Source organism: Canis lupus, chromosome 10 (genome assembly GCF_011100685.1).
Source record: "Canis lupus familiaris isolate Mischka breed German Shepherd chromosome 10, alternate assembly UU_Cfam_GSD_1.0, whole genome shotgun sequence".
Lineage (NCBI taxonomy): Eukaryota > Metazoa > Chordata > Mammalia > Carnivora > Canidae > Canis > Canis lupus.
Window position 1 is genome coordinate 33183433 of NC_049231.1, and position 17810 is coordinate 33201242.

The 17810-nt window shown below is 45.3% G+C and overlaps 1 protein-coding gene across 4 annotated transcripts in view; it reads right to left on the minus strand.

The window, feature by feature from the left end:
- Window positions 1-17810, minus strand: part of RFX4 (regulatory factor X4) — a 162553-nt gene that overhangs the window by 136680 nt on the left and 8063 nt on the right. The window contains exon 1 of one of the 4 annotated variants that reach the window (XM_038550787.1): window positions 3047-3171. The exons of 1 other annotated variant lie outside the window; for it this stretch is intronic. In XM_038550787.1, the coding sequence (XP_038406715.1) occupies window positions 3047-3116 (70 nt within the window). In that variant the 5' untranslated portion in view covers window positions 3117-3171. Of the gene's footprint in view, window positions 1-3046; window positions 3172-17810 lie in introns of those variants that run through there. 2 more of the 4 variants (XM_038550786.1, XM_038550789.1) reach the window with 2 other exon arrangements.

Below are 17810 nucleotides of genomic sequence, written 5' to 3' on the forward strand. Positions count from 1 at the left end.
GATAAAAGCTGTGAGTGACATAGACACAGATAAGACTGGCTTCTGCCCTGCAGTTGTCATCTAGAAAGCGAGGCAGATTCTACTCCCCAAACTCATGAGTGCAGGAAGCCTGTCCTGCCTGTCCTTCTTGCACCCATTAGCTGGCACCATGCTTGTCCCCATAGATATTGCACAATAAATATGTGTTGTTGAATGCATTACTTTTTTTTAAAAATAACATTAAGATCCTACTGCATGCCAGGTACCAGACAAGGTATTTTCACATATGTGGTTTACATTACAGGGATCTCAGAATAATACCATGTGGTATGCTTTAATATCTCTATTAATAGACAGGAAAACTGAGGCTTGAAGCAAAAATTCTAATACAAGGCAGAGCTGCAGTATCAGCACCCTGTCCAGGGACACAGGAGAAGGAGCGCTCAACTCACACTTGGCTGACTCCTTGCTCCCAATTGCTTCATTCTTGATCCATAAAAATAAATGATCTGATCTTCTAGTAGGAATCAGGCTTGCTCTAAGTTCCCAACAGGGTGTACTGACAGCTGGGAGTGTCAGCTCCTGGGCTGCAAAGCATCACTTCACCTGACTCATCTGGGATCATGGGCAGGAAGGAGGATGCCAATCATGCCTTCTGGATTTTCACTTTCTGAGGAGTTTAACCCCTACCCTTCAGAGGCAGATCTTCATGCCTCCCCACTTTAGATTGGGTTTTGCAGCAGCAAAGAACCACCAGGAAGTAACTGCACCAGGGACGTGTTTAGGGCTCAGAGCAGTTGTCAGGAATGTGTATCAATCAGGAGCACCTGGGTGACTCTGTGGGTTAAGCATCTGTCTTTGGCTCAGGTCATGATCTCAGGGTCCTGGGATGGAGTCCCACATGAGGCTCCCTTCTCAGCAGAGAGTCTGCTTCTCCCTCTCCCTGCTCTCCCTGCTTGTGCTTTCTCTCTCTGTCAAATAAATAAAATCTTTTTAAAAAAAGAATATGTATTAATCAAGCAGGAGGAACCAACCAAGACAACTATCCAAAGCCAGGTAATCTTTGACGTCCACAAGGCACATTGACACAAGAGCCTGATTTGAGCTCACATTATGAGACAGAAATTCATCCCCCTTTAAACATAAGGAAACTGGGGTCCAGACCATGGCAGTGGCTTGGCCAAGGTCACACAATCAGAGGGATTCAAGTCAGAATTCAAACCCAGATCTTCAATCTCTAAAGCCCATGCTTATTCTGCTTGCCATGTCACACTGGGCACAGACCAGGCTATTCTCAGGCAATCCATCCATCCATTCATTCATTTTGCAAATCATTATCAAGTGCCCTCAATGTGAAGTTGCAACAGAAGAGACGAGTACATTTTAATAGGGGGCCAATATATTACAGCAAGATATCTCTGATGGACCAGATCCTCAGGACCTGAGATATCTTGTTTATTTATGCTTTTTTTATTATTTATTTCCTCCACCTTAAAAAATGTAAGTTATAGGGACGCCTGGGTGGCTCAGTGGTTTAGTGCCTGCCTTTGGCCTAGGGCATGATCCTGGAATCCCGGGATCGAGTCCCACATCAGGCTCCCTGTGTGGAGCCTGCTTCTCCCTCTGCCTGTGTCTCTGCCTCTCTCTCTCTCTCTCTCTGTCTCTCATGAATAAATAAATAAAATCTTTTAAAAAAATGTAAGTTCTGACAGCCTTGTCCATCTTTGCCATGCTTAGTCCCCAGGAGCCTGGCACAGTGTCAGGCTCATGGCTGACAGTGGTAGGTTGTGAGGAAGTAAAGTAGGATGATAGAATAGGATAAGGGATGAGGGATCCTCCCCCAGGAAGGCCTCTGCAAAGTAGCAGCATTTGAGCAGAGATTGAGTGCAGTGAGGGCATAAGGCCTTCAAAGGTCCACAGAGAGCAGACCACAGATGCCAAGGTCCTGAGGTGGGGTCATGGGAGGTCGGTGATCATGGGTGAAGGGATGGCAAGAAGGCCCAGCACTGATGGAGTGATCAAGGGAGAGACAGAACAAGATGAAAGAGAAGACAGAGACAGGACAGGAAGGATGTGGGTTTGGAGTCAGAACAACTGGATTTCAAATCCAGCCCTGCCACTTACTAGCTGTGCAACAGCAGGATGATCCCTGAACCCCCCCAAAGCCCTACCTTCTAGGTTCTCCCAAGATTAACTGAAGTAATACAAGGGAGGCACTTAGCACGCTTGGCTTTGTGGGCCACGGACAGACGAGGAAAGCGCGGTCTCTGCCCACCACGGGCTGGGAGCTCCCAGCCGTGCTGAGGACGAGGACGGGCGCTAACGGCGGCGGCGGCCTGCATTGGGGGAGCTTTTTCCCCACACCAGTCACCCTGCTCCACACGCCTCCCCTCTGCTCCGCCCAGCAACTCTGAAACAGACTTGAAAAATTCTGATTCTTGAGGAGGAACCGGAGACTCAGAGATGCTGGGGAGGCGCAGCCAGCTAGCTGGGGGCCTGCGGCCGCCGCCTCAGGAAGTCGTGTCCCCAGAGTCCTCCGTCATTGTGACCAGGTGCCCCGGGCCCCCGCCTAGAGGAGGCCGCATTTCAGCCGCAGCTTAAAGGGCTGGGGGAGGAAGGCAGGGGGGCTGCATCCCGACAAAGGCCCAAAGTGGGTTCTGGGAAAGGGGGCGAGCCCACTGACCAGTACCAGAGGAGGGACGGGGATGGGGGGGAGAGCCGTGAGGAGCAGGGTGCCTGCAGGCAGCTGGGAGCCAGCCTGGGGGAGGGACGCGGGCTCTGCTCCCGGGGAACTGGCGGAGAACAGGGAGGCCTTGGCTTACGCAACACCTGAGGAAGTGCTGCTGCCTTACAGTCACCGGGTTTTCGGGGAAGGCGTTACTCACACTCCTCCTGTCAACAGTCTTTCAGGGCCCCGGGCAGGGCCTATTTCAGGAACTCACAGCTTTAGAAATGCTACGTCAAAAAGTTGACATATCTCACCCACAGCCACCAGGGGAGGTCCAGGCCCCAGGTCCTGGAGGGGCCGGAGCACCCCCGGTCTCCCCTCCCCCGGCCGGGCCATTACCCGTGGAACCATGCCAACAAGGCCTGCTCCGGTCTCCCCCCGCACCAGGGCAGGATCTCCTCTTCATCATTCGCTCTCTCGCCCCGCTTTCCCTGTGCCCGGGGCTCCCCACAGCTGCATCAGGCAGGACCACGTGGAAAGTCTGGGCCCTGGAGGTAGGTGGGCAGCAGTGGCTTCTGGGGGGGGGGCACAGGTCAGTGGGTTGCCATGGCAACTCCACAGGCCCTGCCCCAGGGGCCGCTGGGTTCCAGGAAGGCCCCCCTCCCCCGCCGGCCTCCAAGGGGCCACCCCACCCTGCTCCTGCTCACCAAACATTGCTTTAGCGCCAACTGTTTGCCAGGCACTGAGGTTCCAGGGCTGGATATGGCAGACAAGGTCCCTGCTCCCAGGGAGCTTGTATTCCGCGGTGGAGACGGGCAGAAACAAGCAAGAGGACTTCAGAGCACAAGGAGTGTTAGGAAGGAGACGAAGCCGTGGAATGGGATAAAGAGAGACAGGGTGCCGTCTTTGGTAACGGGACACTGAGAACCTGTTGGAGGAGGTGATGTTGGCCCAAGGGCACAGGCCTGAGGTGCGAGTGAGCTTGAAAACCAGTGTAGTGGGGGAGAGGGAGGACCGGTGAGAGCAGCAGGAAACGAAGCCAGGGGTGCAAAGGGCCAAAAGCGTGTAGGCACTTGCGGGCCATAGTAAGAACTGCACACTTGTCTCAAATGTACTAGGCAGCTGTCGGAAGACCTGAAGCATGTGACATGAACTGCACTGGCTCAGAAAGCCGAGCCTACTAGGGACTGTGCGTTCATTCACCCCACTACTTGTTGATCAGGTATTTGGGGACTATCATGCACTGTGCTGCACCATGGGGGCAGAGGAGTAACCAGGCAGGCACGGTTTCTGTTACCAGGGGAGGTTTAGGGTTTAGTGTGAGCATCAGCTGTTAAATAACAGAGATGTGATTCCCAAGAGAGGCAGAAAAGAAGAAAAAAGGGAGTTGTATCTAATCTGTGAGTCAGGGATGCTTCTCGGAGGGGGTGGCATTAAACTGACAGCTAAAGGCTCAGAAGGCATCATCCCCAGGTAAATGGGGACGGAACATCATGTGCAAAGGCCCTGAACCTAGCCAAAGAGTGATGCATTCAAGAAACTGACAAGCATGGGCAGCCCCGGTGGCTCAGCGGTTTAGCGTGACCTTCGGCGCAGGGTGGGATCCTGGAAACCTGGGATGGAGTCCCACGTTGGGCTCCCTGCATGCAGCCTGCTTCTCCTTCTGCCTGTGTCTCTGCCTCTCTCTCTCTCTCTCTCTCTCATGAATAAATAAATAAATCTTAAAAAAATATAAACTGACAAGCAGCCTAAGTTAAGGAGCCTGAATTTTATTCAGTAGGTGATTGGGAACCTCTAAAGGTTTGTGAGTATAAGCAAAACCATCCTTGGGGCACCTGGGTAGCTCAGTTGGTTGAGAATCTGACTTTTGGTTTCCACTAAGGTCATGAGCTCAAGGTCATGAGATTGAGAGCCAAGTCGGGTTAGCTCATGCTCAGTGGGGAGTCTACTTGAGATTCTCTCCCTCTCCTTCTGCCCTTCCTCCCTGCACATGTGCATGCACTCTTCCTTAAAATAAATAAATCTTTAAAAAACAAAAACTGTTGTGTAGGCAGCTCCATCTGGTGCTGCTAAACACAATCTCGGAGGGGGAGAGACAGGGAAGCAGGAGACCACATGATTATCACCCAAACTTCTGAGATGAAAAAGCTACATTATTAGTAATTTTTCCAGGACCACGGTTGTAAACTAGGATTGTCCCAGGTATACTGGGGACTTAACGATCCCCCTGGTAGGAGGCCACTGCAGGACTCTAAGTAAGTCTGAGAGGCTTAGAACAGAGGCAGTCTGATGAGAAAAGATAAGAACTCTGCCCTCTTCCCACCTAAGTATATCCACTACTCTAGCTGATCCTGGACACCAGTGTCCCCATGTCCCCACATCTCTTCCTCATCTGCTGGGGTCTCAGTCACAGTGTGAGGAGGGGAGTCTGAGGTGACAGCAATGACATCTCCTAGAATGTGACCTCCCACCATCTTCACCAACATCACTGTAGCTCACTCTTGGAGCATCAGTGCTGTGCTCTTAGCCATTTGCATGAATTATCTCATTTAATCACAGCACTGCAGATGGGGAAGGTGTGCTTTACACAGATGTGTGGCCAGGACAAGGAGGAGTAGGAATGGCTTGGTGCACAGTTATTCCCACTCCCGGGCCTCAGGATGTACCTGCTGGGTCATCTTTGTACCTGTAGCTGATGGTGCTCATCGCAACCAGGGGCCAGGGTGCTCAGATGCCACGTATACTGACATATCAGCCCACTGACCATCTGCTCAACACCCTATGGCCTGGGCCTGTCTCTGCAAGGATTGGGACAGGATTTACTACTTTCTTCAATTTAACCCTTTACTCTCGGTGACGAGATTCCCAGCCCATAGCCTCACTCACTCTCCTTGCAGTACTTGCTAAAAAATCCTCACCAGTTTGCCTTTTTACTTTTCTTCTCCTTCTTAAAAATCTAAGCAGAGGGGGAGCCTGGGCCTGGGTGGTTCATTCGGTTGAATGCCCAACTCTTGATTTTGGCTCAGGTCACAATCTCAGGGTCATGAGATCGGCTCAGGTCACAATCTTAGGGTCATGAGATCCAGCCACATCTCAGCCTCTGCCCTCAGTGCAGAGTCTGCTTAGGACTCTCCCCTCTTCCTCTCCCTCCCCCTCCACTACCCCCGCCCCCCCTTCATGTTCTCTGTCTCTCTCTCTCTCAAAATAAATAAATAAAATCTTAAAAAAAAATCTGAGCAGTGTTTTCATGTCTTTCCCAATTCTAATATATTCCTTTAAAAAAATAACCCTCCCCCCAACTCCCACTATAGATATGCCTTAGTTTTCACATCGGTCAAGTAAGAATTCCTGCTTCAGAAGGCCACCATGAGACTCACCTGATGATGGCAATCTACGAGAGTCTCCAAGGAAGGCTGATGTGCTAACTGAACAGAAGGCAGCCTCACTCCGACCACCAGGCAGCACTGTTCTTCCTTAACCTCTGACAGCCTTGGTGCTTTCTCATCTGCCCAAACTACTCACTCTTGGTTTCTAGGGGCCTCTCATGACCCCTGAAGTGCACCTGCTGGCTGTACTAGCTCCCCCTTTGTACACTGGGCAGCATCTCTTGCAGGTCTGGAAACTAACAAGAGTGGGTGCCTGAGTCAACTAACTCTTGACCACAGTGAGGAAGCCCCTCCTGTTGGCGGGGGGATCCAATACGGAGGAATGAGTAGGAAGGTCTGACTGCCAAGCTTCGCTGTCTCACTGGTTTGTGACCTTGACCACGTACTTACATGTTCTTGAGCCTCAGTTTACCATTGTGTGAGCTTCCAGTTTGCACCACTGTGCTAAACTGCTCACATACCTCTTCTTGTAATTACTTCACATATAGGACCTATTATCTCATTTTATAGATGGGGGAGCAAGGCCCAGAGAGAAAGGGCTAGACGAGAAAAGCTGAGAACTTTGCCTTCTTTTTGGCTAATGGTATTCACTCTGCAAGCCGGCCCATGTGGCCAATTGTCCTTGTGTGTCTTCCTCATCAGCTGAAATCTCAATCATGGGATAATGCAGGTGAGCCCCAAGTGACACTAGTGACATCTCCTGGAACGCAGCCTGCCAAAGCCAGCACCATAATCTTCACAAACGTCGCAGCAATGACTTGCCCAAAGTCACAGAGCCAGTACATAGATGAGCCGGGATTTGAACCTGACTCTGACCTAACCATTAACTTACTTTTTCTTAAATTATTCATTCAAAAATTATTTATTAAGCAACTATTGTCAGACACTATTCTGGGGTCTGAAGATATAACAATAAACAAAACACACAAAGTCACTGTCCACACACAATCAACAAAAATAGACCTTAAAAGCACCCATATGTAAAAGAATATCTTTAACGTATGACAATTTAACTAAAAATAAGTCAGCAGGGACACCTGGGTGGCTCAGCGGTTTAGCACCTGCCTTTGGCCCAGGGTGTGATCCTGGAGTCCCAGGATCGAGTGCCATGCCGGGCACCCTTGCATGGAACCTGCTTCTCCTTCTGCCTGTGTCTCTGCCTCTTTTTCTGTGTCTCTCATCAATAAATAAATAAAATCTTAATTAAAAAAATAAGCAGTTCCATCTAACCATTACCTTATACTCTAACACCTGTAATTACATAGGCCTTAAAGTCGCATTGTGAGTACTACGCTGGGTTTCACATGGTACCAAATACACTACAGGTGCTCAAGAATGTTACTGCCCTTTCTCACTTTAGGAAAATTCAGTACAGAAAACTCTAAAGTGGTCACAGAGATTACAGAAGGTGTCATTACTGGCAATAAACCAGAATTAATGAAGAAACCCCAAAGGGCACCAGTGCCGTTAGCTGACAGATCACAGATTCCCCGACAGTCCCCGGAGACTAGAAAAAATTAAAGCTAAGGTGTTCGGTGCCATCTCCTGTTGAAGATATATTCAATGTAAAAGCAGATCTCTGCTCTGAAAATATCCCCGGGAACACCAGAGTTAATGAATGTGACTGCATAAACAGGCTGTAAAAATTTCGCTTTCCCTCAACTTTTGCGGGGGAGCGTACCTACCACCACCTAAAGCTAGCAGCCTTTCCCTTTGTTTCTGTTTCTATTATTACAACATCACTGAAACATATAAAAGTCTGAAAGCAGGTTACTGGAGCCAAGGCTACTCACTGTGCCCAGCACCTGATGTTATTTGATCCCTGACATCATTGCTTTTTCTAGTTTGTGTGTTGGTTTTGTCTCTTTTGCATTTCTTCTCACCCCCTCTACTAGGGAATGTGGCTTCCCTCCAGGACCTCAGGAGCCAGGGGCTCCCCCCCCCCTCGACTGTAGGACCCAAAGAGAATTCCAACTAGTCTGAACTTTTGAGAGAAATCACTAAAACATCCTTCACTTAGGCAAAACGCTTTCTTCTTTCCTGTGTTAATCTATCCTAGAAACTATATTTTAAAATGTTGAAAGGGGGAGCATATTCCTCCACAATCCCACTCCCTCACATGTAAACCACTTGTCCTTCTTCTGCGCTGCTCCTGGTTTCACGTCCACATATTCACATATATGAACTATATCCCCAGTGAGCAAACATACAATTTCTGTTCATTTTTCCCTTTAACATTCCATTACATAGATTTTTCCTGTTTCACCACAGCCATCATATTTATTTTTGATAGATGCCCAGAGTTCCCTGGAGCTAAAATTCCTATTTTTATAATGTCTTAATGAACAACTTGGTGCATATTTTTTCTCTTTTTCAAATCATTTCCTGAGAGTCACATAGAAGCAGGAAAAGCAAGCACGTGGGCTTAGTAACTAGCCAGAAATGAGTGGGGCTGGATTCTGGCCTTCCTACTTTCAGTGAAGTCTCTCAACCTCAGTGATCCCTTGTGTAGAACATGGAGAATTGATACTGTGCCCACCTCATCTTAATGGTGTGAGGTATGGAAAGGACTTAGCATAGTGCCTGTTCTAGAACCATGGAACCACTGATTCCCAAGGACCTGCGTGCTTTAACAGTGTAGGTGTTAAGCACACAGTCTGAGGAGCTCAACTACCAGGTTCAAGTCTGATTTCCTTGCTGTGTGACCTTGGGTGAAGGACCCAGCCACCTTGAGCCTCAGTTTTTTCTTTTAATTTACAAAATGCAGGTGGTGATAACAGCATCTCATGGAATTTCTATGAAATTTAATTGAACACTGCACAGAGTAGTCACATAAGAACTATGAACGTCTTAGCTATTATAATTTTTATGTTATGCCCACCTGCAAGGCATGCCACACTAGGCCCTTCTGTTAGCATTCTTTTGGTTTGATTCTTAGATCCTTTGGTGCTGTCAAGAGCCTGGAAGTCAGGACACTAATTCTACTGCCCGCCGCCCCCCCCCCACCCCCCGCCCCTTACAAGTAGCTAAGCTCTGTGACCGTAGGCAAATTAGTTTACCTCATAAGCCTCAATTTCCTTTCTATATATAAACAAAAAACTACCCCATGAAACTACTAGGAGGATTAGGACAAATAATATAAGCTCCCTAAGAGCTGACTGTACCTTATTTACCCCACTGTTCCCTGTAATTAGGACAGAGCTTGACAGAGAATTGCAGATCAGTGAGGAGAGCCTGGAGGGAAAGGAATGAATGGCCCCAGCCACCACGCCTGGCACCTAGTAGGGGTGCAGAAGAGGGCCAACGCAGCTGCAGCAAGTTTATCAAGGACTTGTGTGCAGAGAGCTGTGAGCCAGGTTTCCTAGAACGTAAAGCAAAGAGATGCAGCATTCTTCATAACATGAGGGGTGGATTGACTTACAGCTTTAAGATTTTATGTATTTCACAAGGCTGGTTCAACACCCGTAAAACAATCAATGTGATTCATCATATCAGCAAGAGAAAAACCAAGAACCATATGATCCTCTCATTGGATGCAGAGAAAGCATTTGACAAAATACAGCATCCATTCCTGATCAAAACTCTTCAGAGTGTAGGGATAGAGGGAACATTCCTCGACATCTTAAAAGCCATCTATGAAAACCCCACAGCAAATATCATTCTCAATGGGGAAGCACTGGGAGCCTTTCCCCTAAGATCAGGAACAAGACAGGGATGTCCACTCTCACCACTGCTATTCAACATAGTACTGGAAGTCCTAGCCTCAGCAATCAGACAACAAAAAGACATTAAAGGCATTCAAATTGGCAAAGAAGAAGTCAAACTCTCCCTCTTCGCCGATGACATGATACTCTACATAGAAAACCCAAAAGTCTCCACCCCAAGATTGCTAGAACTCATACAGCAATTCGGTAGTGTGGCAGGATACAAAATCAATGCCCAGAAGTCAGTGGCATTTCTATACACTAACAATGAGACTGAAGAAAGAGAAATTAAGGAGTCAATCCCATTTACAATTGCACCCAAAAGCATAAGATACCTAGGAATAAACCTCACCAAAGATGTAAAGGATCTATACCCTCAAAACTATAGAACACTTCTGAAAGAAATTGAGGAAGACACAAAGAGATGGAAAAATATTCCATGCTCATGGATTGGCAGAATTAATATTGTGAAAATGTCAATGTTACCCAGGGCAATATACACGTTTAATGCAATCCCTATCAAAATACCATGGACTTTCTTCAGAGAGTTAGAACAAATTATTTTAAGATTTGTGTGGAATCAGAAGAGACCCCGAATAGCCAGGGGAATTTTAAAAAAGAAAACTATAGCTGGGGGCATCACAATGCCAGAGTTCAGGTTGTACTACAAAGCTGTGGTCATCAAGACAGTGTGGTACTGGCACAAAAACAGACACATAGATCAGTGGAACAGAATAGAGAATCCAGAAGTGGACCCTGAACTTTATGGGCAAATAATATTCGATAAAGGAGGAAAGATTATCCATTGGAAGAAAGACAGTCTCTTCAATAAATGGTGCTGGGAAAATTGGACATCCACATGCAGAAGAATGAAACTAGACCACTCTCTTTCACCATACACAAAGATAAACTCAAAATGGATGAAAGATCTAAATGTGAGACAAGATTCCATCAAAATCCTAGAGAAGAACACAGGCAACACCCTTTTTGAACTCGGCCATAGTAACTTCTTGCAAGATACATCCACGAAGGCAAAAGAAACAAAAGCAAAAATGAACTATTGGGACTTCATCAAGATAAGAAGCTTTTGCACAGCAAAGGATACAGTCAACAAAACTCAAAGACAACCTACAGAATGGGAGAAGATATTTGCAAATGACATATCAGATAAAGGGCTAGTTTCCAAGATCTATAAAGAACTTATTAAACTCAACACCAAAGAAACAAACAATCCAATCATGAAATGGGCAAAAGACATGAACAGAAATCTCACAGAGGAAGACATAGACATGGCCAACATGCATATGAGAAAATGCTCTGCATCACTTGCCATCAGGGAAATACAAATCAAAACTACAATGAGATACCACCTCACACCAGTGAGAATGGGGAAAATTAACAAGGCAGGAAACAACAAATGTTGGAGAGGATGCAGAGAAAAGGGAACCCTCTTACACTGTTGGTGGGAATGTGAACTGGTGCAGCCACTCTGGAAAACTGTGTGGAGGTTCCTCAAACAGTTAAAAATAGACCTGCCCTACGACCCAGCAATTGCACTGTTGGGGATTTACCCCAAAGATACAAATGCAATGAAACGCCGGGACACCTGCACCCCGATGTTTCTAGCAGCAATGGCCACGATAGCCAAACTGTGGAAGGAGCCTCGGTGTCCAACGAAAGATGAATGGATAAAGAAGATGTGGTGTATGTATACAATGGAATATTACTCAGCTATTAGAAATGACAAATACCCACCATTTGCTTCAACGTGGATGGAACTGGAGGGTATTATGCTGAGTGAAGTAAGTCAGTCGGAGAAGGACAAACATTATATGTTCTCATTCATTTGGGGAATATAAATAATAGTGAAAGGGAAAATAAGGGAAGGGAGAAGAAATGTGTGGGAAATATCAGAAAGGGAGACAGAACGTAAAGACTGCTAACTCTGGGAAACGAACTAGGGGTGGTAGAAGGGGAGGAGGGCGGGGGGTGGGAGTGAATGGGTGACGGGCACTGGGTGTTATTCTGTATGTTAGTAAATTGAACACCAATAAAAAAAAATAAATAAAAAAAAAAGATTTTATGTATTTATTTGAGAGAGTGAGAGCACAGGGGGTGGAAGAGAGGGGGACAGACAAGCAGACACCCCGCTGAGCAGGGAGCCCGACGTGGGGCTCCATCCCAGAACCCCAGGATCGTGACCTGAGCCGAAGGCACACGCTTCACCAAGTTACCTAGATTTTCCAGATTGACCTATACTTTAAGTAAATATTTACTGAGCACTGACTTGTGCAAGACACCCTGGTAGATGCTTTGCATAGGGCTAAGGCCGGATAATGACAACACAGGTGTAAATCTGGAGAGACAAAGGAAGAAGCATCCGGTAAACATGTAAAACTACTGGAAAACGTGCACTTGACGCACACCATGAAGCTGTTAAGACAGTCCCTTTCTGATGAATGGATAAAGAAGATGTGGTTTATGTATACAATGGAATATTACTCAGCTATTAGAAATGACAAATACCCACCATTTGCCTTCAACGTGGATGGAACTGGAGGGTATTATGCTGAGTGAAGTAAGTCAGTCGGAGAAGGACAAACATTATATGTTCTCATTCATTTGGGGAATATAAATAATAGTGAAAGGGAATATAAGGGAAGGGAGAAGAAATGTGTGGGAAATATCAGAAAGGGAGACAGAACGTAAAGACTGCTAACTCTGGGAAACGAACTAGGGGTGGTAGAAGGGGAGGAGGGCGGGGGGTGGGAGTGAATGGGTGACGGGCACTGGGTGTTATTCTGTATGTTAGTAAATTGAACACCAATAAAAAATAAATTAAAAAAAAAAAAAAAAGACAGTCCCTTTCTTTATGTTTTTAAATGGTGGAGAGATGGCCTGGTTTCAAGAAAGCAAGATGAGTGACCGTAGGGTGGATCACCTCTCGCCATATGAGCTAGTGCGTGTGACTGAACCCATTGAGTGGCAGCTTCACTAAGAATTGGGAAAGATCCCGCCTAGCTCACAGGTTTATGAGGTCCTGTATTGCAAAGACTGAACACAGCGGGGATGTTGTATAAAATTTTTGTTTTCTTCTCCTATTCTGTCCTTGATGGGAGGGCGGCGTGGAGGAGAAGGTGGGTGTTGGAAGCTACTCGGGGAGCACAAGGTGGAGAACATGCTCAATGAACCTTTTGTTTTTTGAGCTTTTATGACATGCCAAGACCCTGTGCTGACCCTTTTATACTTTACTTCATTTAATCCTCACAATAGGATGTGGGTACTATGCCTGGCCCCACTTTATTCACAAGCAAACTGAGGCTCAGAGAGCTGACTTCACTTACTGAGCTCATACATCCAGCTTATGGCAAAGCCCATTCTCCCCAAGCCTATGGGATTCCAAAGCCAGAGCTGCTAATGGTTGTGCCAATGACTGCAAACTCCCCCCATTAATGACTGCATCCATGACTGCAAACTGTAACACGCTATGCACATGGAAGGTGCTCTTTTATTTTAACACCAAGGCTTTTATGCTGAACCTGTTATAAGGAAAATCACATCTGTAAGTAAATAGATATGAAGTCATGATAAGGTGTATACCATGTCAGATTTGCCAAAGTAACTGGCACAGGGAATACCTATCCTGTGGTGATGCCAGGTTGGATTTACAAGCTCTGAAATGGATTTGAGATGAAAGGCACGCTCTGCTCCCAGGCACTCCTATAGGAAGGAGCACCTGTGGGTGTCCTCAATCAGCAGCCCGTTGCCAAAGTCACATTGAGGTCCCCGTGGCAGCCAGATACCCACTGCCACCCGTGACAGTGTGCTCCAAAGAACTACAGTGTGGGTTGCTGTCTCCACCCAGGATCACGGATCAGGGATGACCTGACCTCCTGAACTTCTTTAGGTGGTAGAGGAGATGAGCTAGAATGGACACTTATAAGATTTTCCTTCCAAGTCTAGGTCTGGGGAGGCAAGGAGGCAGCCTGGCTTCAGAATCAGAATTAGGCTGTGTTCAAAACCTAGTCTGACACCAGCTGTTTGGCCCGGACATGTTAACTAGGCTCTCTGAATCTTGGTTTCCTCACCTGTAAGACAGGGACAGTAATATCAAAGGTTCAGTGTAAGAATTAAATGAGGTAGTGTACAGAAGCACTTAGCACAGCACCTGGGAGAGATTATAAATTTTATTAATCTTCTACCCAGTTTCAAAAAGGGGATCATCTTTATTTAAAAAGCAACAGTTTTGAGAATAACTCATTCAGCCAACCTGACATCAGTTACCAAAATGATTTCAATGTAGTTTCTTTCTTACCTCCCACCCTCCCTTCATCTCTTCCTCACTTTCTCCCAGCCCCTTCAGCCTTTTCCTCTCAATAATCATCTATGTGTCAATATATAGTCTCCAGGTACTGTCTACAATCACACAGTTTTGGTGGAGCTTTTTGTTTGTTTGTTTTATAATCTCTCAATACCACAAAACCCTTTGAACAAAACCCAGACCCCCAGGGAGTCCCTTTCTTAGGTTCTCATCTCTCAGACTCCTCTGCAGCCCTCTGGACACCCCCCATCCATGCGCTTTCCCAGCTGTGCCCCAGGTGGTGCTCCCCAAGCTTGCACAGTGCCCGCGGGGCAGGTCTGGGCGGGCAGCAATCCCTGCTCCCAGCACCTCCTCAGCTGTGCTCTGCTGCCTGGGAACCCTGAGGAAGCCCCAACCAACCAGAGGAATAATTCATTCTTCTAATCGCAGCAAAGTTTTCAAACTTGAAAACGGAGCCTTGATTAGAAGAAAAGCTGGGGTTTGTTTTTTTATTTTTATTTTTCTAAAAGCCTGGCACTTCTGAAAAGGTCCCCTACTCAAACCACAGCAACCTCAAAAACTCTGCCCACTGAGTTGAAAATAAAAGTTCATGGAGACCAAAGGCTCTCTCACAACAAGCGCTCAACGCTTTGGAAATCTTCTTTCCAATGCTTGAAAGTTTCAATGATTTAACTGAGGGCCTCTAGCCCTCTGGAATCTCTCTTCTATGTAAACTCCCAGGGCTTTCTCAGCCATTATTATTTATTTTGCATGATGTTAAATAATGCTTTTATAGATAATCTATTTCACTTTTGTAAAAGCAGTCACCAAGTAGAAGAAATTAAACTAGAAACAGAGATAACATAGCCTTTTTAATCATAGAAGGATGACACAAAACTAGTTGGTTTTCTTTTGGGTGGAACAAGAAACTATTATAGGCACCTTCTAATTCCTAATTCCTAATTCCTGCCCTACTGTCTATTTATTATCAGTGGACCTGAACCTTGCAAAGAAAACATAGAAAAATATTTAAAGTAATCAATATCATGTCATAAACAAATTTGAGTATATGTCATGAGCTCAATTCTGGAACTTTGTAAAATCCTAATAACTTCAATAAGAACCAGCCTACCCATGGGCATTTAGAAACAGTATACAAATTAGAAATACATTGCACCCACTGGGAACACCCCAAATTTAGACTAATCCTTCTGAAAAAGATGACGTGAGACTCAAAAAATCACTTATGCTCATTTTTTTTAAATTAGAAATTCAATAACTGTAATGTTTAAAGAAATACCTCTTTCTTCAAAAGCCTAATACTAGGCAGCCCGGGTGGCTCAGCCGTTTAGCGCTGCCTTCAGCCCAGGGCCAGATCCTGGAGACTCAGGATCGAGTCCCACATCAGGCTTCCTGCATGGAGCCTGCTTCTCCCTCTGCCTGTGTCTCTGCCCCTCTCTCTCTCTCTGTGTCTCTCATGAAAAAATAAAATCTTAAAAAAAAAATAGTCTAATACTAGTTTGAGATGATCCTGTGGCAATCAGAAGATTCCAAACACAGTCATAATTTTCTTCACCAAATGAACCTGCACCTCAAAAATTAGATGCTGCTGGTGTAATTAACGATCACTAATCACTTTTCAGATTATTCAAATGACAGTCTGAAATCTAGTTCAAGAGCAGTTCACTTGTGTTGACTGAGTGCATTTTCTCCAACAAGATGGATTCAAAGGATCAATGCTTATGAAGTGATAATTCTCCATTCCGATTAAATAAAACTCTGCCATGTTCATCAAACTCATTTAGGCTGCATCTAAACAACGCTGACCTTTACCACAATTGGTTAGTCAGGAAACACACAGCACCAAGTGCTAACTACCCTTCACCAGTTGCAGCCTTTTCAAAGGCTTTCTCATTATCCCTTTAAATTAAAACAAGACAATTACGACAATGCAAACCCACCGTGTCCACCTTCACCTGTCTATTAATAATTATTAATTGATCAGAGGCAGATTATGCTTTTATGTCTAATTGGGGATTAACCAACCACAAAAGTGGAAACTACATACATATTTTGAAGTTATTCTGTTCTGAGGATCAGATCTAACATGACAAAAACCAGATAATCTACTGGTACAGGGCAATCCAGTCCTAGTTGCCTATGTTTGGACATTATTCAAATGAGAACCTACTGGATGAATTGCATTCTTTTCTGTTTTTTATGATCTCTTTCTATCTGAAAGAAAGTGGTTAATATTTTAAAAATTCAAAAATCAGGGGATCCCTGGGTGGCTCAGAGGTTTAGAGCCTGCCTTTGGCCCAGGGCGCGATCCTGGACTCCCGGGATCGAGTCCTGCGTCAGGCTCCTGGCATGGAGCCTGCTTCTCTCTGCCTCTCTCTCTCTCTCTCTATCATGAATAATAAATAAATAAATAAAATTTTTTAAAAAAATTCAAAAATCGCAATGCAGGTAAAAAGCATACTATAAAAACAGAAACAGAACAAATGAATATTTTTCTCCTTGCATTAAAAAATGTGCAAGAAAGACAAAAGAATTAAACTGTCTCTGTATATCTTGCTCAACCGAGTTTCAGAGAGTGGCTCGTTTGAAACAGAATTTTCCACTTCTGGAAAATCAAGTGTAAAATGGTTGTCTTTAAAACAGTGATGCCTACAATCAGAAAGGGGGGCAGGAATGGAGAATGTGAGGCCTTCATATTCCAGAACCGAAGGGCATCAGGACTTGCGGCCGGGCCTCCGACAAAGGGGTGGAATCTATAGCTAGTCTGAGTGCTTTGTGGAGCTTCCTTCCAGGATTCAAATTCCAGCCAACAGGTGTTACCCCTACAAAGACACATTTTCTACTTCCTTTAACAAACTGGACAACACAAGGATGAAATCGTGGCAAACGGGAGCATGTAAGATGCCTTTGTCATGGGAAAGATAGGGAAATGAGAATGAAATTAATCCCTCTATCTACATTTTAGAAAGGAATGATTTATCTTCACATCAGAACTGAGGCTGTATCTACACATACAGAAAACATCTAGATATGCGGAAACAGTCTACATTTCAGGATTCTTATTCCATTTTCCCAACTAGATACACAGAACTGGACCTAGGAAGACCAGATAAATGTTTTTAAATAATAGCTGCCACTTACTTAGCAATTTCTAGAAGCCAGGCTTAATGTGCATGATCTCATTATATTCTCTTGACCTTGGAAAATATGGTGTAGATGCTTTCACAAAGAACAAAACAGAAAGCACTGAGAAGGTAGGTCATTTGACCTCAGAAAGTGGCTGAGCTGGGACTTAAAGTTTAGTCTGTCTGATGGCAAAGCTTATGTTCTTTTCATTAAGTCAGGCTACATTCACCTCCAGTCAAAAGTTAACACCTATCTGTGAATGATGTCTAGCTGCCATATACTATTTGTCAGATCACCTAAAGGCTACTTATATTCACACATGACTTAATGGCTTTTCTCTCTTTAATCTTGTCGAGGTATGTCTGTATGTGAGCACGAAGAAAGCTTCGACATTCTCAGGGACAAAGCAAATGTTAACTTAACTTCAAATGAATCCCGAAGACTAAAGGACATTTCACAACTGTAGTAAATATATGAATGTTTTATCTCCCTATTTTTGCCAACAAGAGTTAAACATGTTGTCTCCACAGTTTACTGGACTATCCTACCCTGTACCTGCCAGGACAAAATGGCAAGTCATTTGCTTTCACTAAAATGATGGATGCTTTATTGGACATCTTTTCTAA